This window comes from Protopterus annectens, chromosome 2.part0, assembly GCF_019279795.1.
Source record: "Protopterus annectens isolate FY-2018-M chromosome 2.part0, PAN1.0, whole genome shotgun sequence".
Classification (NCBI taxonomy): domain Eukaryota; kingdom Metazoa; phylum Chordata; order Ceratodontiformes; family Protopteridae; genus Protopterus; species Protopterus annectens.
The window spans coordinates 933,370,836-933,395,030 of NC_056728.1; the positions used below are offsets into that span (position 1 = coordinate 933,370,836).

Consider the following 24,195-nt stretch of genomic DNA (forward strand, 5'->3'; position numbering starts at 1 on the left):
TGCGGGGTTTATAAAAGTCAAGAGAGGAGAAAAAGTATAGTGAGGAGAGAAGGACCAAAATAATGCTGTGATGTAATTATATAACGTATATGTATGTATAAGAGGAAGAGCAAATAGGGTGGCTGTGGTATGCACGATTAGTTGTAGGTATGTAGTTATAGTGGAGGTGGGTGAGAATTGGGGTAGGATAGGGGAGCACAGTGAGACTGAGCATAGTGATGGTGAATAGAACAGGTTCTAGCCCCTTAGCACCAGTGCATTGCCAAAAACAATCAATGGAATTAGCATTACTAGTGTTTGCACATAATTAACTAAGGGTGCTTACTAATGTAAATGCAAAAAAGTAAATCTTAGACCGTAGTATTAAAAGTAGAAGAATGAAAACAATAAGGGTAGAAAGATACCAAAGTAGTACAGTAAATAGTTATCATTTAAACAAAAAGTCTAGGAAAAGGGAAAAACAAACCAATATAAAATTGATTTACAGACAAAGAGACTCACAAGTTCAGTAGCTGAAAAGAGCTATTAAAAAGTATACTCTGCCAGGTAGAGTAGGGTTTAGCTCATTAATTTCAGAGGGAAGGGGAACAGTTAAGGCGCAGAGGGGTAGTGGGGGCTATTTTTGATTTCAAGTCTGAAATAGCTAATGCACAGACCTCTAAGCACTGGCCAAGCAGGAAAGAGACATTAAACTTGGTACCATTTTGAGCAGAACATGTGTAAGATGATAACAGAATAAACAGGCAAATTCCCCTTACACTTAGTTAAAAGTCAAGTCTGTAAGCTTTTATGGGGGTGGCAGTTGCATTTACTCTTCTGTTGTCTTTTTTTGGGGAACACTGTCCATGACTATCTGGAATATAACAGAAAATACTAGGGTTAACTGTTGAAGAAAGAGATGTATGAAAGTAAAGAGGGCAAAATAGAACAACATTTGTATCAAGAAGACATGGTGCATGTGTAGACAGTGAGAGCTAAAGAAAGAAACATTACTAAGGAGAACTGAATTGTAGTTTAATGCAGGAAAGTAGTTCAAGAGAGAGAGTGGCATAAAAAAAGGGTGTTTTCCTTATGATCTGAGGCTATATATGCTATAGGTGACGTTCACCAAAGCAGCAGTAGTAGCCCAAACAGATATTTATAGAAACAAAGTAGATGAGTAAAGAAGCAGAGTCCAAAACAAGTGTAACCAGAACAATAATAGCAGCACAGTAATTCACAGAAAGTGTGCAGACGAAGTGCAAAAAATGTAAAACCAGTTTAGCAGTACAATCAGGCAGCAAATGTGTTAACTTGTCAGTGCCAGTGCTACTTAGATGCAAGTAACAGTGTGATATTGTTTAATCCTCAGTAAGACAGTAATGCTGTACAGTACAAAACAAAATTGCAAGGAGTATAGAAAGGAAGCAACTAATTTTCTAAAGCATATTGGTGGGAGCAGATAACTACAAAAGTGCTTAGTTAGTGATAAACGTGCATAATTTGTGAAAATAATTCCTGAAGACTATATATTGGAAGCCTAGTCTTAAATCACTACTTTTATTTTAATGCTGGTGAGATGTACAGCTATTGCTAATCAAGCACAGTTCAAATCAGTCAGGAGAAAATATCAGTTACAGCTTTATTAAAACATAACATTTGAACATATTCAAGGAGTTAAATTCAAGGCTGGTGAAGTGAACACTGATTGCCAGAGAACACAGTTAAAAAATCACAACAGGAAGAGTACATTACTTACAGCATTAAGATAAAATTTAAACATATTAAAATAGATACAACAAAGTCCCACATATTACCTGGCTAGTGCATGTTGGTGAGGGACTGAGGGTGGACAGTTGGGGTTACTTCTCCAACAAATTAAAGGGAGATTTGCTGAGCAGTTTAGAAGGAATGTGTTAAAAAATTCTAAAAGAAAGAATTATGGGGGAAGGGCCTACTGTGGGTGTGACTGTCACAGTGTGTGATCTTATAAATCACTGTACCAACTTGGACATTGTAAGTGAGAACTTAGATTTGGCTCAGAATACAAGTCTGTTTATTAGCTATTAGTGAAATGTCAGGTCATGGAAAAGAAAAAAAAAGCAAACCAATGTAGAACTCCCTATACAAGTAAAGAGGGATAGCAACTTTGAAGGTAAACAGGATAGTCTCCAATATGTGGGTGTCTTACTGAACGAATTAAATACATGTATTTGCCATATCATTTAAAATGACAGAAGATGCACTTTTCCTGGGAATTAAGTGCTGTTTGGTTCTGAGCACATAAATGATATATTTCTGGTCCATATTAACTTTGTCAGAAGCATGTCAGGTATGTTTATGAACCAAGTGGGTATGTAGGCCTGGATGTAGTACATAACAAAAGAGGACTGCATCTCTGACAGAGTTTCACATTTTCTAGGAAATTTCTTAGAAGTCATGCTATGAGTACAGATAACTGAAATATGTTTGTGATATAACTTTAAAAACATTTAAACATTACCGGTTACTGCATGTGTGTCTACATTTTGTGAATGCAAGCATAAGTCTAGTGACAAATCTTCCATCTTGTATATTGTTTTAACTTCAGAGCATAATACAGATATATTCTGGATGTGCTGTGTTCACTTCCTTGAAAAAAAGGCCTACATCTACCCTTAGTGCAGTCTGACTGTAATGTAACATGCCAGACTGAGATTGCCAAAAGCCTGCAAAGTTCTGGATTCTGTAGCTCTGTATGAGAGGTGGCCATGCATAGCAGTCTCCAGTCACATGTTTTAAGTAAAAATTCAGGGAATTGTACTTGGATACTGTGATGCAGAATACTTCCAAAACTGCCATTGTATTCCTATGGATTTAAATGCAGCTTTGTGTTTTATTTAATTCCATCATATTACTCCCTTCACCCCAACTAGTACTGAGAGTTTTGGACGTGTCCTGTTTCTACCATTAGAAATGTCCTGTTTGGGAGCATGACTGTGATTATCAATATGTATGTAATGTCAACAAAGTACAGATAGTTCAGGACATATTGCTGTCATCCATCTCTAAAATGGAGCTGTATACCCACTTGTAATGAAAATGAAGTGTAATGTAGCATATCAAGCTGTCTGCCAAATTCCTGTCAAATTATGTGTTTGGTTCCTACAGCCTTCCTTGAGAGTGTTTGGTAAAACTTTCAAGAATTTACACTTGGATGCTCAGGAAACACATCTAAGAGTGCTATTGTGCCCTAAATAATTTAATGTTTCATCTCAGTTCTGAGATTGTCCCTATAGATTTCCTCATCAGTTCTGATGTCTTGGTTTAAGGCATGTGTTCAGTCTTAAAATATTCCCTTTCTACAGAATAATATGATTTTTATAATGTAATGATAACTTATGCTATATATTTTCTGAATATGTTGCATTTACCCTGAAGAGAAATCACTCACTGCTTTCAGGCTGTAGTTCAAGATATCTGGTTGCAGTGGAAATACCTATAAAAGTCTGCATTGGGTACCTTTGTTTAAAAGGCTATACATTTAGTCTGCTTTTGAAAGTTTAATAAAACCTTCAGAAAATGGAGACAATGGAACAAAGTCCACCTAAGACTTCCATTATAATTTTGCGACATATATACATCTTAGTGCTGAATTTGAAGCCACCCCCCCCCCCCCCCCCAAAAAAAAAAAAAAAAAAAAAAAAAAAAAAACTTTGCTGCTGTCAGTATAGAGCGTTTTGGTCATGGCATGTTTCCATTCAAAAAACAAATCCCCTCCTTTAGAGAAACATTAATGCTTTTTTACTAATAATTTAAGGTAAAATTCACTACAGATATAGTTTGGGTATGATGTGCTGCTTAAACCACCATGAAGAGTTTTCAAACACCAGTCCCTACTGGAAACAGTGTAATGAAACATGCCAGAATATCCATATGAAATTATTGTTCATGCCTGCTTATACAGTGTAGTACATCACTCTTTTATTGACAGATCTTAGCAAACACAGGGAATTATACTTGAACACTCTTGTAGAAAAATACTGAAGTACTGTTTGCATCACTCATTGCTTTATTTGCTATACCACATTCCATGCACTGCATTTTGGTGGTAGAATCTGTACAGTGACAAAGTTCTATTAAATGGTCAGATACATGTGCTATTTATTTCTGAAATAACAACTGAAGACATATATATTGTGGGCATGTGCTGCATTGCTATTCTGAATAGAAGGAATATACTTTGCATGATGGAAGCTGAGTACACTGCACGATGTCTAGCTGTTGCTGTGAAAACCTGAATTCAATACCTGTGTACAAAAGTCATATGCAGTCCCCCTTTGAGAGCTCTTGGTGATAGTTTCAGGGAATTACTCTCAGATGATCATGTACAAAGTGTACCTCATGTGACATTCCAGTCTTAGGGAATAAAATACATCTCAGTACTATATTTTACCACACCATTGACCCCCTTCGGTACAGAGAGTCTGTCATTTTTTATTTCTAGTGACAAAAAAGTCCCCCTTTTATAAAGAAATATACTGTTTTTATTTCGTAATGAAAACTCAGTAACGGATATGTTGTGACCATTTGCTGCATTCTTAACTTGAACAGAAATCATTTACCCTCCCTCAGTGGAAACCAAGCATAACAAATTGGAAGTCTTGCATATTCCGATGGCCATATAAGGATATTTTTAGTTTCTGTCAGTGCAAGGTTATACCTCTGAAGCAGTTTGTGATTTGTGGATATGTTTGTTTATATGTTTTGACTTGGAACTGTACATGCAGGGATCAGTGATGTGAAATACAAGCTTGGCTTGCTAGACTGCAAAACTACACATCTAAAAATGTTAGTCCTTACAGATGTTCTTCATCTCACATTGCTGCAGTCCTTACACTTGGGGTAGTCCGCTGTCCTCGGTCGGCCCGAATATCAAAGTATTAGGCTGACGTCGGTCAAGGCGCTTAAGACTGACATCAGGACGTCAGGGTACAAATGCGCATGACCGACGTCATATCCTCAGTCTTTTTTGCCGCATGGTCCGATGCAGAAGCAGCGTTGCAAGTGCCGTTCGGCGTTCTGAAATTTTTCGAATTCGGAGTTTCAGACCGAGTCAAAGTTGGCTAAGTACCCCGTTGCGGAATATTTTAGTTTTTCTTGCCTCAGTGGTTTACCGGATGTCAGAAAAAGTGAATAACTGTATTTCTTGTGGGAAGCAGATACCGCATAGGGATTATCATACTTTGTGTATTCCTTGTTTGGGGCCTGAGCACGACGTTGTTGGGTGTCGCTTTTGTGCTAGGTTCAATAAGCGCACTATTAAGCGAAGGTTAGATTGTGCCAGGTTGGTCTTCGGAAGAGGTGCAATTATAATATGCCGTCGGATGCTCCGACACCCGCTTCTTCGAAGAAGCGCAAAGACAAAGCAGCTAAACCCAGGCAAGAAGAGTCTTCCGTACCGGACGCCGATTCTTTAGAGGCGTCAGTGGAACCGGTGGTTCACGGAGGCTTCTCTGGAGTCCCAGGGGGAGACTTTGATATTGCAGGATGTGGCCTCTCAGGAGGCAGGTCAGGCTGAAGGGGCTTCTCAGGTTACTGTACTCCCCTCCCTTCCTAGGGTGGTTAGGCCCTCTCCTTCTGTTTCCAAGGCTTCTCCCAGAGGCAGGCCAGGTTTAGCTTCTGTTGGTGTCACTCCTAGTTCAACAGGATCTGTGCCCAAGAAGCACATGCTTAAAATGGCAGAAGATTTAATTACTTTGATTAGAGGTTCTTTGCCCCCCTCCTGATAAGAGGCCTAGGGTGGAACCAGAGTTGGGGAGTTTTGAGCAGGCTTGGATGTTTCAGAGTCTTGACTGAAGACTTGCAGGAGTACTCTCCTTATTCTGATTCTGATGCAGATGATTCGACTCCTTCTGCTTCTCCTCCAGAGGATTTTTCTTTTTCAGAGACTCTTCATTCCATGAGGGAACATTTTAAGTGGGAAGGTCAGGACTTCTCTGATTCCAGGAAAAGGCTTAGGAATTTTTGCTTTTACCCCAGCATAGGCCTTTGGCTATACCACCTGTTCTGGATGTTGTGGAAGATGTGTTTGCAGAGGCTTCACTTAATCCTGATTCTTTGCCTCCTGCTCCTGTTAAACCGGATAGGTATTACAGGGTGCCTGAGGCTCATAAATATCTTTATAAGAGTCCTAGGGCGGACCCAGAAACTGTTAGTCAGGGACCTAAGGGTGTCAAGGCCTCTGTTGTAAAAATCCGGTTCCTCCAGATAAAGAGGCCAGAGCTTTGGATAGATGGGGAAAGAAAGTCTATACTTCTTCCACCTTAGCTATGAGGGCTTTGAATTGCCAGTTTCACATGTTGAAATATCAAAACTATCTTCTTTCTCAATTGAAGTCTAAGGTAGATGCTCTGGCGGAAGGCATTGAGTGTAAAGAATTACAAGATTTGGTACATGTCTCTGAACAGGTGGGTAAGCATTCTTTACAATGTGGTTTTGATGCTGTACAGGCCTCGTCTAGGGTGGCTGCCACTGGGTCAGTTCTTCGCAGGCACGCCTGGCTGAGGGATCAGAATTTATCTGACCATGTTAAGACAAGGATTTTGGATGCTCCTTTACAGTCTGATGTGTTGTTTGGTTCACCGGTGGAGTCAGTCTTGAAGAAAATGGAAGACAAGGCTAAGTCTATGAGGGCTGTTAAAGATTTTTTGCAAGTTCAGCCTCCGAAGTTTAGTAGGAATTGGCCTGCTAAGGGGTGGACGTACCCTTCTTATGATTCACAGTCTAGGGGTAGATCTAGACGTGGTAGGGGCAGAGCTCAGAGCTCCTTCAGACCTAGAACAGGGAGTTCACCTGCACAATCTTCGGGTGAGGGCAGGGGCCAGTCCTTTCGTAAACAGGCCCAATGACCTACCTTTTCAGCTGCCAGATCCTTCTTGCCTGGCAGCACCTTTGGGAGGAAGGTTGGCACTCTTCAAGGAAAATTGGAGTTTGATTACCCAAGACTGATGGGTATTGGATATCATACACCAAGGTTACAAGTTTTATTTCCATACCTTGCCTCCTTTCAAAGGCATGCCGGACGTTCCTCCTCAGCAAAGACTAGAGGCTCACAAACAAATTTCTCTGCTGCTTCAAATAGGGGCCATACAACCGGTCCCTCTGCCAGAAGTGCGCCTAGGATTTTATTCTCGCCTGTTCCTAGTACCAAAGAAGGGGAACACGTGGAGACCAATTTTGGATTTATCTATCTTCAACACTTATCTGGACATTCCCAAGTTCAAAATGTTGACGTTACAACAGCTTTTACCTCTGCTGGGCAAAGATCACTGGATGGTGACTCTGGATCTCAAGGAGGCTTACCTTCATGTTCCTATCAGGCTAAGTTGCAGGAAGTATCTGCGTTTTCGGGCTGGGACTTCTCATTATCAGTTCTCTGCATTGCCCTTTGGCTTATCTACTGTGCCCAGAGTGTTCACGAAGGTTCTGGCTCCAGTGATAGCTTTCTTCAGGCTAAGAGGAATACAGATCTATCCTTATTTGGACGATTGCCTGATTCTGGCCCAAGGAAAGGACGAACTTCTTCATCATTTACAATATGTGATAGCAGTGCTAAGATGCCTGGGGTATTCTGTGAATGAAATAAAGTCCAGTCTAGTACCCTCTCAGGACATGTGCTTTCTGGGTGTGAGACTGAATACAGCATCCCAGATGGCCTTTTGACCCCGGACAAACAAAAGAATCTTTCTCTTTACTTCCATCAATTGTCTCATCAGTCCAGGCTGACTGCAAGGACAGTCCTTCAAGCCTTGGGGTTCATGGCATCTTGTATTCTGGTGCTTCCCAATGCCAAACTGCATATGAGGAAGCTACAATGGTATCTCAAAATGTATGGACACAGCACTGCCAAGATATGGACACTGTCATTCAGATAATACCTTGCATTCAAAAGGAATTTTTGTGGTGGGCTCAGGAATGTCACCTAAACAAGGGACTCTCTGTGACCCGGCCAGAGGCGAGTCAGATTCTAACGACAGATGCCTCAGACAAAGCTTGGGGAGCTCATCTAAATGGAAAGTGGGTACAAGACACGTGGCCTGCCAGACTTCAACATCTACATATCAACTTGAAGGAGATGTTAGCAGTCCAATTTGCATTAATAGCTTTCAAGGATTTACTTCTTCCAGGGCAGGTGTTGGTTCTAACAGACAACACAACTGTCATGTGGTACATCAACAAGCAAGGGGGAACACATTCTTATCCTCTATGCAGACAAACAATGATTTTGTGGGAGACTGCTCTCAGTTTACAGCTAAATCTTCAGGCAAGGTTTCTGCCGGGAGCACAGAACTCCTTAGCAGATGTGTTGAGCAGACAAATTATGGATCCCCACGAGTGGAAATTGGATCCTCATGTATTTCAGAAATTGACAGTGTTATGGGGAACTCCAGACATAGATCTGTTCACTTCTCCACTAAACTACCAGCTGCCAAAGTTTTGTACAAAAAGGTTTCATCCCACAGCTTGGAAAGTGGATGCTCTTTCATTCAATTGGAGCAAACTTCATGTGTATGCCTTTCCACTTCTGCCTCTCCTCCCAAAGGTACTCCTGAAGGTCAGACAGGACAAGCCAAAGATGATTTTAATAGCTCCAGATTGGCCTCGACAGCACTGGTACCCATTACTGAGAAGTCTGGTACGGGAGCCTCCATGGCCTTTGCCTTCGATTCCACACCTGCTGTCTCAGGAGAACAGTCATTTACTCAATGTCAAACTTCACTCTCTTCACCTAACAGCCTGGCATATTCTGTTTTAAACCCTGGAGGGTCTCAGCTTCCACAGCAAGTTTTGAATGTTATTTTGGAAGCCAGAAGGCCTAGTACAAGGAAAGTGTACGCAGATAAATGGAAGAGATTTTTATTTTGGAGTACAGCAAAGGAATTTGATGTTTCTAAGCCTAATTTAAGTGTGGCTCTTCAATATCTTACTGAGTTACTGGACAAAGGTTTGTCCTTCTCTTCTATTAAGGTTCATGCTGCAGCAATTTCTGCTCACTATGACTGTGACCCACCATTGTTTTCTCATCCTTTGTTTAAGCAATTCCTTAGAGGGGCTAAGAATATAAGACCCCCACGTAGAGCTCCTACTCCTGCTTGGGATCTCAATTTTGTGTTGGAGAAACTCACTCTACAACCTTTTGAGCCTGCAGCTACTGCCGAGTTGAAATATTTATCATGGAAGACTGCTTTTTTGTTGGCCATTACCTCTGCGAGAAGGGTTTCTGAATTACAGGCCCTTATGGCAGTTGAGCCTTTCTTAATTTTCCATAAGGATAGGGTATCTTTGCGTACTAATCCTTCCTTTATGCCTAAAGTGGTTTCTAGTGTGGCTTTAAACCAAACTATTCATTTGCCTACTTTTTATGCAAACCCCAAAATAAAGGGAAAAGATTTTGCACACTTTGGATTTACACAGGCAGTTGCGATATTATTTGAGCAGAACTAAAGGGTTCAGGCAGTCTCAGCAGTTATTTGTTTCATTTGCTTTGGGTTCTCAGGGCAAGCCTGTGTCAAAACAAACTATTTCTAAGTGGATTGGGTTTTGTATTGCTTTCTGTTATTCCCATCATGGTAAGGAGATTCCAGCTGGGATTAGGCCTCATTCCACTAGGGCTACTGCCACTTCTACAGCTTTTTAAGGGGTGGCAACTAAAGATATTTTGGAGGCAGCTACTTGGAGTTCAGTGCATACTTTCTCTAAGCATTACCACCTTCCACTTTACTCTAAATCTAGGGCTGGTTTTGCCACTGCAATTTTACAGGGCATTTTGGCAGCTCCTACTGCTTTATAGTTTTGCCATCCTCCCTTACCTCTGCTTTGGGATTCTACCCAAGTGTAAGGACTGCAGCAATGTGAGATGAAGAACATAGTACAGTTTTGTACCTACCATAAATGTAGATGTTCGAAGATCCACATTGCTGCAGTCCAATTTACCCTCCCTCCTTCCCCTCTGTATTAGAGGCGGTTGTGTGGTTTGGGTTGTGAATATTGTGGATATTGTATATATTGTACATATGATTAGTGCAAGGGTGGTTGGTTTTTTGCTGTGTTTTGGTTTTGACCTTTCTTTTTAGGGTCTTCTGACATCTGGGGCAAGAAAAGACTGAGGATATGACGTCGGTCATGCGCATTTGTACCCTGACGTCCTGATGTCAGTCTTAAGTGCCTTGACCGACGTCAGCCTAATACTTTGATATTCGGGCCGACCGAGGACAGCGGACTACCCCAAGTGTAAGGACTGCAGCAATGTGGATCTTCGAACATCTACATTTATGGTAGGTACAAAACTGTACTTTTTTTTTTTCAGTTTTTTTTTTTCATTTTAACTTGTTTGAAATTTGCCATTTGGGTCTGAGGTTGTTAAATGAACCCAAATATGACACTGTCAACTCTGAATTGTGGAGGAGTGACAGCAGCTGAATTTATATTCATGTTTGCGGTTCTTGAGCAAGAAATTTGAGAGCTGCACAAAACCTTGTCTCTGGTTGGATTTTTCACTGTAAAGAAGACTATGAATGTGAATGTTAAAGCTGTTTATTTTAAACAACTGTGTGTATAATCGCAGTTCCGATAGAAAGGATGAGGCACAGACTGGTAAAAGTAATAGACAAAAAATGAACAGAAAGGTTTATATCACATTATGCTAGAATCTAGAAGTGCTCATTCCCTGTGAGTGATGACATAAATGATGTCATAATGAATGACTGTTGTAGTTGATATCATGGGTGTTAGTACCAGCAATACCAAGTCCTATGAAAGTAGAGGAGGGCTTACCCAGTTAACTGAAACCCTGTATGGAACTGATATCCATGATTTACTAGCACTGTTTAAATTTTGTTGTTTTTTCTGAACCTAATAGAATAGGCAAACCTGTAAAAATGTGGATGCATTAAGAGGTGATAGCGGTTCAAGAGAGCATTTTCCATAGTGGTGCCAAAAACATGGAGTGGGCATATAAATAAGCAGCTGACAAACAAAACGTTTTGAATGACATAGAAATAGGTCCATATAGTATAATTAACAATTCTTCTGGTATTGTAAGAGCTGCTGAACGCAATACTGTTTTATGGCATCAGTTTTGTTCCTGCATCTAAGAGTAATATTTCTAAGGTTATTGTAGGTTTGCAGTATTTTATTTGAAATGTAAGTTTGATTGTTTCCTAATAAAAACAATTAGAATATGGGTGAAGATTTGTTAAAATCTACCTTTAAGGTCCTTCTCCACTGCACTTCACCCTTGGTTAGTATTTTGTTTAAATTATTATTCCTGCTCTATTAACAGTAAAAATAAAGTTGTGTAGTGAACAAAGAACAATAGAACAACTTAATCTTGAACAAATATTTACAGTGATCAATCCATACAGTAGGACAAAGTTAGTAGAATAAAATATTCTTGGCAACCTCTTCAGTCCTTTATGGAAAAAATGTAAATACTAGTCCAGCTGACTTTTGTACTTTGGGTTCAATTTAAAAAAATCTTTAAACTCTATGTAAGTTTCATAAAATCATTATAGCATTTATGATGCTACTAATCTCATTTGCATCTCATCTTTTGTCTCTGTCTAAACGTAATCAACAGAGTTTCCTAGACCATACTGTTTATTAAACATTGCCTCTCGTCTTATTTGCGCAAGTAATGAATAACATTTTTCTGACACCAACTCCAACTAACTGCTGAGAATGACTTAAATAACCTCCTTTTGTTTTTCACTATATTGTTTCTATTATTTTCCTTCTTTTCTACCTTAATTGCAGGTGACATATTTCTACTGATGTTTCCTTGTTTTTAGTGAAACCACTTCATGATCTGGAATGTAGGTGTGATGAATCGGTATTTCTATAACCTGCTTCATTCCCCTTGATTATTGTTGGAAATAATCTTATCTGTTTCCCTATACTGCCACATTTCTTGAAAATTTGTAACCCATCTGGTCCTTGATTTCGCCATACAACAGTCTATTCTTCTTTTTTTCCAAGTCTTCCTTCTTTAGAAATGTTCCAGCCTTGGGATGGTATTCTTTCCTCTGGTATAACCTAGCTAGGTGCATGTCATATGTAATGTTTGTCTCACATATTATTTGCATACATTTTGTAGTGAATACTACTTTCAATATCCTGATTTTTTTAAGAAACTGACTTCATTAGGTATGTCGATATTTCTAAAGGCTACCTTTCCGCTTTGAATGATCATTGAATATCTCATCCACTTTAGTACCTCTTGTGAATGCATTACCTATACAGTCATCCAAATTGTTATTAACCATTGTTATTAACCATTTGAATTTAAGAATTGCTGTGACATTACCTTTGTAGCATCATAGGACTCAGAGCAGAACTTTTGTCAAGGACAGCAGCTTCCTTCTTGCCAAATGTAATATGATTGACTAATGTTCCTGATAGTTTGTCAACTTTTAGTATAATTACTTGCTTTCATTAGTCCCTTGACTGGTTTCATCATGTATGCCAAGAAAACTAACAATTTTAGACCCTTCTGTTGGCCAACTTACAATGCTTGGTTCAGGAGTAACCAGAGAAACTAGCTGCTCCTCAAAACATCATAATAAGATTTCAAATGTTACTATTTTGAGAGTTGTATGATGAATCAGCTGGTACTGGCACTTCAATTACAGATGCATCTAGTTACTATGTAGTTTATATTTAAAAAGCATTCTCAATCATTATAAGGTCTCTTGCCTGATTTGTTTGTTTTCTAAGTAGGTCTTAGTTTAAGTTATAGTCAAACAGTTATGATGATGTCTGAGATTCTCTGAGCATGTTAGCCCACTTCCTACTGACCTGGCTTCCAGTGCCCCACATCCATCCCAGGTCTACCAACTATCGTCCTACCTCTCAAGGATTACTCTGGTATTGCTGAGGCCAGTTGTGGATCCTAAGAGCATCCTGAGGAGGGTTTCTTTTATATACCCTAGACATTCCCTTTCTCTGCACCCCATGTTCATTGAATATGTCTGAGGGCAATTCCTCTCTTTGGAGCATGCCTCTCCATAAGGAGTGGCATCGATGAGTGCCATTCCACCCAGCATGTGCTCACAGTTTCCCTCAGCTGCTAACTGAGCCAACATCGTCTAGTCAGAAATCAGAGCTTAATCTCTCTGTGCCACCTGAGTGGCTCTTGCTGTGAGAATTTTAAGACTGATTCTCTCCCATTTGGGAACTGGTTATTGCACTAAGTTCAACCTACTTCTTTCTCCAGAATAATAAATTTCAACTTGCTGCTCTCAGATTCATAAACTACTTCTCCTTGATAAGCCCTGTCAGTGATTCTATAATATCAAAGTGGCATTTTAGTAATCACTGAATATCTCATCCACTTCATTGCCTGTTATGAGTGCATTATTTGCATCACTTACTTTCACAGACAGACTACCCCTCCCACCCCCACCCCCCAAAAAAGAAAAATAAACTGCTGCACCACTGCACTGTCCAAATATTTTGTGAAAATATAAACAAAAATTCAAATAGCTTAGTCAATGATGAGATAGTAGAAACTTTTTCTAAAGGAAAATATAAAGAATAACTTAAATGAACAATGAAGTAAAATTAATAGATCTTTTAATTTAAAAGAAATAAAAGATCAAATTAAAAAGTAAAAAAAATAAGGCTGCTGGTTTAGATGCTTTTATACCTGAACTATATAAACTATGGCCAGATAATGCAGTCTTTATACTAGATAAAGCTTTCAATGAAATAAAAAGTACTTTGGAGGTTCCCCATCATGGAAATATTCCCTCATCACACCTATTCTAAAACAAGACAAAGATCCTACAAAGACCCAGTATAGACCCATTTCACTCCTAAATGTTGACTGAAAGATGTTCATGTCTATTTTGGCAAATCGAATTAATCTAGTAATGCCAAAATTAACAATGATCAAACAGGTTTTATTTTGAATAGACAGGTACAAGATAATATAATAAGGATACATACACTAGTAGACTATGCAAATAAAAAAACTTTTTGTCATTAGTCTTGATTTAAACAAAGTTTTTGATTCAGTCAATTGGCCTTATCTATTTAAAGTACTTAAAGTATATAACTTTTCAGCTGAGTTAATGGCATTAATTACAGAGTTCGGCATTAATTCTTGTACTTACATCAAAGTAGGTTCCTTTCTTTCTAATTCCTTTAAACTACAAAAGGTACTAAACAAGCTTGCCTGCCATCTCCACTACTTTTTGTACTAGTAATAGAACCTTTTGCTAACTTTATTAGGTCAAACAAAAATATTAATGGTATAAAAATAGAAGATGATTTGGAACCAAAGTTTCAACTCTTTGTGGATCTCATTCATCTTGCAATAGGCAATATAGAAAAATCAATAGAACATATAATAAGTTCTGTGAGGCGATTTGAAACTATTTAGAACTTTAATTATAATAAAACAAGTACCTTAAGAAATGCACAAATTTGTATAAAAATAATCTGACTTCAATTGGAATAACTCTCAGACTAATAATTTAGTATCATCAATATATTTAACAGTAAGGAATAAGTTATTGATAAAATTATAAGTCTTGTCACAAGTTGGAATAAATGTTTCTTTACTACGGAAGAACATTTAATGTTAATTAAGATGGTAATTCTCCCTAAAATATTATTTGTTATGCAATTGTACACATTGTCTCCACCAAAAAAATTAATTAAAATATTAATAACATCCTATTTAAGTTGCTTTGTTATCCCAATAAACCAAGAATTTATCTAAATTGGCACCCAACCTTTTGAGTGCCAATTTATCTAAACTGGCACTCAAAAGGTTGGATAATGATGGAATAGAATTCCCTGATATTCAGTCGTATGCTACTTCATCTTTTGTAAAAATCATTGCATTGTGGATAAATTCATCATATGAATCAAAATTGAAACTAATACATCAGGTAATATTATCTAAAAATAACAAACATATTACTCTCATAAGCAAATAGTTCCTAACAGTTTTGTTTGGCTTTTCAAAGATTATTGTTTAAATGGAAACATTTCTTCTAATCAAATTCCCTATATAAATAATAATCTTTATTCCTTGTAGAATTCATATAGTCAAATTATTGTATTAAAGATCTAATCTTTTCATGTTTTCCAATAGTATATACAAATGAAGGGTCTTTATTAGAAGATCGAAGTTTCAAAACTTTGAATCTGATATGGTCGACACCATATGATTGGAGTCTTGAAACTTCAAATCCTTTAATGGAGATCGCTGTACAGTGCAGAAAGGGAAGATTTCCCTTTTCTGTACTGTAGTGCGATCTTGGAGTAGGTATATTTAAGTAGCAGGGTGTGGGGGGTGCCCCCGATTGTTTAAATGGTTTGTTTTTGTAGGTTGTTGTGTTTTATTACATTTTCAATATTTCAAAACTTTGCTCATATGGTGTCGAACATATCAGATTCGAAGTTTTGAAACTTCTATAATGTAATATAGACCTCAAATGAATGCTTAGAAATGTATAATTTCACTAGAATGATAGATCTAAAAGAACAGAATAACTTAATTTATTGGCATCCATTTTTAAATGGAACCAAAATACATTCTGTTGAAAACTTGATGTCTATATACAATTACAGTTCTAATAAATTGGTTAATGCTACAAATATGTAGAGATTTTTTAAACTCAAAGATAAATAAGATGTTTAACTTTGATAAGAAATCTTTATCCCAAATTTTGGAATTCCTAATTAATAATAATAATAATAATAATAATAATAATAATAATAATAAAACAATGGAAAATAATTCTTACTTATCTCACATTTATAGATTTTTTATATTAGACTTCTTATACTTAGACCATACCTTTTGGAATTTTAATGATAAAGATAAAAATAGTATTAAAGTTTATAGAAAAAACTATATCTTCCGTGTATTGGGAAAAAATTCACCTGGAAATTCTTGCATAGAGCATTTGTTACATCTAACAAGGATACAATTAAGCAAAATCAAATGCTAGAGATGTTATTCTGAGGTAACAGCTGATTGGATACAGATGGTATATGATTGTGAGGTCATCTCCTATATTTGGAAAGAATTTAATACATCTGTCCAACCACAATGCTTGAATAAAGTTAATATTTCCAAGTCATTGATTTTATTTAATGCTCTGATCCTTGTAAAAATTCCAAGGACTCAAGTGCCTCTTCTTTGGTCTATAATAGCAATAGCTAGGAAAATAGCCAAGAATTGGAAGGGTAAAGCCACTCCCTTTTGTACTGAATTTCTTAATATGGCAACAGTTGTATGCAGTAATGAGCTGCATACAATTAGGATGAGAATTTCTAACATTACTCATTCATTTAAGTCATGGCTAAAACGTAAAGATTTGATTGAAAAGTATTGACTGTTACTTTGTATTACATTGATATATTACACAGCTGTAGACATATGTAAATAGTTATTTATTTTATTTTACTCTGTTCTTTATTAAAATAAAATAAGTTTTTATTTAAAAAAAAAATCAAATAAATGAAGACAAAATCTATATTATAGCAACTTTCAAAATAGTACTAAACAGCCAATAAAGAAATCTTGCATCTTGGCCAGAATTTCAACCCTAACCCCTCTCTCAATAACTCATCACTTAAAACTGCAGTATAATTCAACTCTTATTTCACCGCTATTATAACTTCTCAAACCAAGGATTCCTTAACATCTAATCCTAACCCTACCCAACAGCTGCATATCACCACATCCACTTTGACCTTTAAACATGTGCCCACATCCTATATAAATAGGTTAGTTCAGGAATCCCACATTCCCTTTGTCTAGAAAAAGTCACACATTATCCCTCTACACAAAGAAGGAAATTCAACAGACATTGCTAACTTTAGACCTATAGCAATCTTATCCCCTCCTTTCCAAAATATTTGAAAAATTTAAAAACAATTGCTAAACTATCTTCTGCAGGCAGAATTCCTATCCTATCCCCTCCAAACACAATATTGTTTCCATCCTTCCCATAGTACTAACATTGCATTTCTAATCTATGTAGATACTATCGCTAAAGCTTAAGATAATGGTAGACTATCCCCCCCCCCCTTATTTCTAGACTTGTCTAAAGCCTTCTACACAGTTTGTCACAGCAAACTTCTACTTCATGCCCCCATTAGGTCTCTCTCAGCCCATATTTCTATGGTATCAGTCAGTAAAATGGCACTCCACCCTCTCTCCATACCTCCCAGTCACTTGTTAGAGAAAATTATTAGGGAATAGTGGTTGATCATCTTAAATTTGACCTGAAAACTAGGGATGCTTTACAGAGCCAAAAACTCTCTCAAAAACACAAATAAAACTATACTTGGCACTACTTATCTCCCCTCCCCAAACTCACTTCTTTATGGTGCTCCCATCCTTCCTAACCTCCAGGCCTTACAAAAATCAAAACTTGAAAACAATGCTATAACAAAGTTTTTAGATTTGCATCTAGTATCCCTTTCAGAACCCATCACTTTATAGCACTAAAAAGTTTAAATTGGTTAGAATTGCCCCATCAACTAACATTTACACATTGTCTTACCACCTATGAAATGATTCAGCATCCATCTGCTTATCCAGCACTAAACATTCTGTACAGCTATGATCCTATTCGAACATTATAATCCAATGACCAAAAGCTCATGTCTGTCCACAAACCTATCATGTCTGCTGGGCATTGTCTATACTTGTACCATGTTGCTAAGGCCTGGAACTCTTTACCTGTGTCCATCAGGTCAGTTCTCTCCCTCCCATCCTTCAAAACCATTCTGATGTACTTCCTAGCCAAAACCTGGCTTTATACTTGCTCAACACCAGGATAAACTATATCTTTAAATGTGAGCAAGTACCTATTCATACCTTAGACCTCCTTCCTCTCCCTTCTTCACTCACTCCCTACTTCTGTTAATTTCTCTTCCTGGCTTTCTCTCTCTATATATACCATAAGCCTGCTTTTCTCTTACTTCATATTGCAGTTTCTGTTTGCATTATTGTAACTTGACATTTAATTTCTCTATAAACTGGTTAAAATGCCTCTAAATATTAAACCATCATCATAAAACTTGTTAATGTTTTTTGTATTATTTTTGAAGATTGTAAAATTATTGTTCTTAAAATGTTTTGCAATACTTTGGTGTTTACCCCCAGGGCAACCTCTGAAAGTGGGCTCCTACCCAGCTACACTTTCCCGGTAATCAAATGTCAGTAAATAAATAAACTATTTGCATACCTTGGAGGGAACCTCCAAATCTTAACTCTTTTTGAATGCATATCTCCTGTCTTGTGTTGCCAGAAAAACTAATCCAAATCCTTCTCCTTGTAATTCTGTCTTTCATGGTAAAAACAGTTGTGCTAGAACTTCATGGGGTCTCTCCATCAGCAGGTCACACCTTTCTTACTTAATCCTCCTGAGCTTTGTTTCTGAGTTTTACTGGCTACCTGAGGCTTCACACAGCTGCAGAAGCTAGTAAAAGTAGTAGGGGCTTCACTAGCAATGGCTTCTCTTTGAGAGGTTTTAATGGGACAGGAGTGAGGAAGGAGCAGGGCCATATGCAGTGACTTTCTCACATTGTAGATGAGAAGCTGAATGAAACAAGTGCTACATCTAGTAGTGGAAATTGTATGTACATGTAACTTAATAACATTTCCATGAAGGTGTACTGCTTTAACAAGTTCTTGAGTTGCGTAAGATATTGCACTTGTGTCAGTTGTTTTCCTGAACAAACTGTTTACAGATTTTATTTTGATGCTACAGGGACTCCACATGCATGCAGCAAGGACTCAGTGGACTGCAGTCATGTTTTTTCTTGCCTTTTTTGGAACATTTGCAGTTGAATTTCGTCACTATCGGTTTGAAATTACTTGTACAGATATCCAAGAGCCCTTTTTGAGTTTTTCTGAGAACTTATCTGAAGTTTCTGAGTATCAGACAGATCAACTGTAACTCTCCACCTGGAAACGTTTGATATCATTCTCCTCCTTCAATAGATGGATGCCACTTCACCTGTTCAGCAGCCATGCTGCTTGTCCACACATTTCAATGTGTGATTTTGTAAGAAGAATAAGCAAAGATGTGAAGATGTTCTATGAAAAATCCGTGAAAATGTTTCTTGACGACTAAATGCAGGGGATTGAACTTCAGTTTAAAAAATTGTAAATTTTTTTAAGCTCTTGGTATTAAGAGCAGACTTTTCTTCTCTTGTTGACTTTAGTATGTTTGTTTATTTTTTTATGGAAATCAGGTAAGATACAGTGGACATATTCATCCCAAGTATGCTACAGGCATTTTATGAGCACAGTAGCCACATAATAAACATTTATTTAACATGCACATTCTGGTAAAAAATACCTGCAACTGAAGTGGATTACAGATAACAGGCTCTGAAATTGGAGGGCACTGTTAAAATCCATTCTGTTGATAACCTCAGACAAAATGCATAAGAATATTTAAATGTAATAACTGTTGCAAGTCACATCTCTTTATAGCCATCTGTCTTACTGTGTGCAAATTCTGCATTGATTGTATGCATTTGACTAACAGGCAAAGAAGAAAATAAAAGTATATGATGCAGAGAGAAGGAGAGGAGAGTCTGGGTTAGATTAAACGTAGAGCCCGTTAGAGGTGACAACAGCATATGACATGACTGATGAGCTAACGTTCTTTTTAATAATTCATTGAGGCATAGATGGAGACATTTTAGCTACTCTGATGCAGTAGACATGTGTATAGTCTTTTTTGGCTTCACCTGCATCTTGATTAGCCAAAATGGGCAGGCCTAAAAGTAGAGTCAAGGTCAGTTTGCTTATCAGCCTGCTGAGACCAGGAGCATTGTCTGAAGCTATTTGTCATCTGAACTAGATTGTATTGCTTATTTATTTATTTAATTTATTTATTTACTTACTGAATTTAACTGGGAAAGTCCACTAGGCCTAGCAAGAGCCCATTTTCAGTGGAGGCCCGAGGAGAAAAGTTTGATAACATCATTGTAGGGGGTGTGGGAACACCTGCATTTGCCTAGCTGTACCATTCATGAATAGACAGTTGGGCATCCCAGTTTTATCCCTGGATTGTTGGTAGAATAAGCTGAGTGGCATGCCATGCAATCTAATGGTGGCAGTAATTCAGGATAATGATATTTTAGGGACTGCTCAGCCCCGCCGCACCTTCTTGTACAAGTCATGGATGTGGAGCTACATAGGATGATAATGAGAAAGCTTTTAGTTTGGAGGGGTACTGTAGACTATTGCATCCTTTATATGGTGTAGGGTTAGTCTTCTCTGCTCATTGTGGATAAATGGTTTCCTGCAGGCATTAGAGAGCTGGCTTCACTCATGCACACTCAGCATAACAGGCTTGCACTGAGATTTTCTGCACTTATTCATGAAAATATGACGAAAAAATGTAGGGGCATGCCCTTGTTCCATAAGGCAGGATTTATTCAGGAACGGAGGGTCTGCTTTTTTAGCTTCACAACAGGTGGTGGCTAGAAGTGATGGCAGAGATGTGCAGGATATTACAATATCCAGTTCAAAGCACCCTTAAGGTATTGGCTGCTTTTGCCATCTAAGCAAAGAGAGAGATGATTTAAGAGGCAAAGTGGCAGACAGCAATAGACAGAGAACAAGACTCTGATCATATGAAATGAAAGGACTCCATCCTAGTTTATCCCAGAAGCAATAAAAGTAGACACTGACTTCAGATATTTCTGGTCAATCCCTAGTTCAGAATACTGCCCTGGTTGAATACGTTAGGCAGACTGCCAGGAGAGAAAAGACTTGGCATTTTACCTCTACAGTAGTATTATGTTTATTCATCAACAAGAACTGGGTGAAGTAAAGGGTCTTCTACTACTACCTATCTCTACAGTGAAGTAGCTTAAATCTCTTGGGCAGCTCTCCAGTAAAGAGAAATGATAGAAGTACAGCTACAGGTTGATTACACAGAACTCAAAAATTCTTTCATTCATACATTTAAGTGATTATGAACCTCTAACAACACTAAGAATATGCGACCATCAGTTTGACATCTGAACTAAAATGAACAAATGCTGATCTGGGAATCCCTGCAGAGGTCAGGAGGCAGTGATAACTACCAGTATTTTAAAAATGTCCTGTCATAACATTATGTCCTCTTCTGGGTTACAGAGAAATCGGATTGGAGCTTATACTGGCAAGCATTGAACATAAGGAAAGACCCAGTCCATCCCAAGATGTACACATACATGCATGCAAGCATACACATGAATGTGCTCACAAGTACAAATTAATGTACTAGTTTGGAGGATCACCTCCTTGAAATGTGGAGACAGAGAGGGCATGCATGCATAATTCACATAGAAGGAATGACAGTCATGACCCAAAGTGGTGAAGGAGGTACAGTCCTTTGAGCTGGTAGTGGCATCAGACTCTTTTCCACTCAGGATCCTACAAAAGACTTAAAAACCAGAAGCCATATGGATGGGTCATGGATAAGGACATTTCTCATCATACTACAGCTCCCTTTCTCCTAGATAATCCCCTTCTTTAGAGATGTGGTGTCTTTTTTTGGCAGTGAAGGAACTAATTGTAAAGGCACACAGAAACAGAGTTTGAAAATGTTTTGTTGATGAAGTAAGAATGGGAAGACAAAAATGAGAGCCTCTATAGACAGGCCTTTGGCGCTTATTCCTCCCCTCTTATCCAAACATGCCTACATGTGTATGTATGAAGGACAAAAAGCCCTGGTTCTTCCCACTTGTAGGGCTCATCATCAAAGATTCCATTTTGGAGCCTGAATGTATCCCAACTCAGCTTCTCTGGCTCCCCAGTACATTTTTACATGCCCCCTAACTGAAAGGAGTGGAGCAAGTACCAGACCAGGCATCCATATTGTACCCCCTCTTTTAACTTGGTTCCTGTAAAGGACCAAGAAACTACAGCTCTTTGTCATGTTGCTTTCAGACATATTTTGAGGCCCTGGATGGGTTTGGTAAGATAATTTACCCTTTGTGCCTTCAGCTTTTCATCTCACCTTTTCAAACTCTAGGTCTTCCTAGTGAATCAAGCACCAGAAAAGCTTTTTTCACTCTGTAACTCTGTGCTAAAGGAAGACATCATCTGAGCTGTACAGCTTCAAAAGAAGACTTCCTTGTAATTTTAGCATCATGGGTGTTATAGCAAATTCTGCAACCTCATCCATTTTATTTATTTACTGTTAGTTGACTGAGTAATTCCAGTATGTCTAGGGCCTCTCTTCAAGGTAGACCCAAAGTGGTATTCATGATAACTAGGGGAAATTTTGTCCAGGGCACTGGGGAACTTGCTCTACTCTTGCATCTTGCAGTTTTGCACCACAACCACTAGGAGGCAACAGAGGGGTGTTGACTTGGTTGTGAGAAATCTATGATGGAGCAGTGTGTGTTTTGGAAGAAGCAGATTGAGAGGTGTGTGAAACTATTGATCTGAAGAAATTATTGTAACAGAGTTGGAAGGAGGTGCACTACAAACTAAAAATTTACTGAAGCTGATGGAATAAGTGAACTGGAAAATGGAGCAGAAGCAAGCTTTAGTGAAGTAGTTGATAACTTTATGGAAGCAGAAGAAATTAGTTTCAACAGGAAAAGTGTGGATTTTGGAGCTAGAAGAAATTAGTTTCAACAGGAAAAGTGTGGATTTTGGAGATAAAGGAGAAGAAAACAATGGTGTTTTTTTATTTATTTTTTTTGGCAGTGGAGGAACTAATTTAAAGGTACACCGCAACAGGGTATGAAAATATTTTATGCTGATGCTGTAATAATGGCAACACAAACAGCTGTGGTAACAGTAATAAGCATACAACAACAGACTGTAAGTGAGCAACTTAGAACTAAGGAGCTTGTGGTAAGAATTAAAACACAGACTGACTTTTGTTTAAATAGCTATGATGTTTTCGACAATATGATTTCGCCTTTAGGATTTATATGATGTTTTCAACAATATGATTTTGCCTTTAGGATTTTGTATAAAAAAATGTAAGAGCATTAATTCATTTGAGCACTGAGGAATTTTGTGAAGTGACTTTTGAAACATTTGGTTTATTAGAAAATATTTATGTCCCAGGTAGGAAGAAAAGAGGCTGCACCATGGATGGATTAATATATATATATATATATATATATATATATATATATATATATATATATATATATATATATATATATATAAAGGAATCTGGAATTTTGTAAATAATTATATGCCATTTGTGACTATCAACATGATTCATATAAGATGCTTATGTTACAAATATGTTAGAGCTGTATGTCATGCAAGATGGTTTGTACAGACGTGTGCTGAAGAGGTATTTTACAAAGTGCTGTTTGAAATGTATCCACAGTGGACCCTACTGGAGTAGAACAGAAATGTGCATACACTATTGTAACTGTTTAAATGTATATATTTAACAAGGGTTAACTTGCAAAACCTCATAAAAATAGCTGAAATTAAATTACTTTGTGGCTAGTCCATAAAAAAGATGTTGTCTTTTAGTTTCAGTGCAACAAGGAGAGTGTCTAAAACTAAGGAGCTTTCTGTATTGTCTTGGAAGTGTTTTATTGTTTTATGACTTCCACCAAAAGTCCTAATCTATGTATTTTCACAGGTAGATGCTAAGTACTGCTAGATTCCAGCAGTGGGGCTTTTCACCTGGGTTAGAGTCAGATGACAGGAAATGATGTCATTCTGCAAGCTATCCCAGCAGTAATATTTGAGATACTAATTTAGGAAGTCTCTTAAACTCAGCATTCTGTAGTCTATCTTGGACCTGACAAGAAGATCCATTCATACATTTCCTTTGCTCCAAGTAAGTAAGTCTAGGGAAGAGGGAAGATTATAACTCTAGTAGATATAATCAGGAATATAGCAAAGCTTAATTTAGATGTTTTTCTTTCTTTATTTGAGACTGTCCTGCGATATTGTTTCACATATTTCCTGTGATTTTGAACTGATGTCACAGTAAGTATATATCTAGTATTGACTGGTTATTTTATTATTTCTTATTAAATTTATTTAAACATTTCATTGTCGCTGATCTGTCTAGACATATTTAAGTTCTGAGAGTACTTGCATATTTATTTGGTGACTACCATTTGTATTAATAATACCATTACAAAGTAAGATTGGACACCCTTTGTTAAGGGCCTTAAAGTAGCTGATAAGGAGTGACTGGTGGCAAT

At 37.7% G+C, this 24,195-nt stretch overlaps 1 protein-coding gene across 1 annotated transcript in view; it reads left to right on the forward strand.

Annotated features, from left to right (window-relative positions):
• TMEM150C (transmembrane protein 150C) overlaps positions 1–23,159 on the forward strand; it is a 1,481,241-nt gene extending 1,458,082 nt beyond the window's left edge. Inside the window, exon 8 of the mRNA XM_044061193.1 lies at positions 18,742–23,159. Within this exon, the coding sequence (XP_043917128.1) occupies positions 18,742–18,950 (209 nt within the window). The 3' untranslated portion in view covers positions 18,951–23,159. The remainder of the gene's footprint in view (positions 1–18,741) is intronic.
• The last annotated feature ends 1,036 nt before the right edge of the window (positions 23,160–24,195 follow it).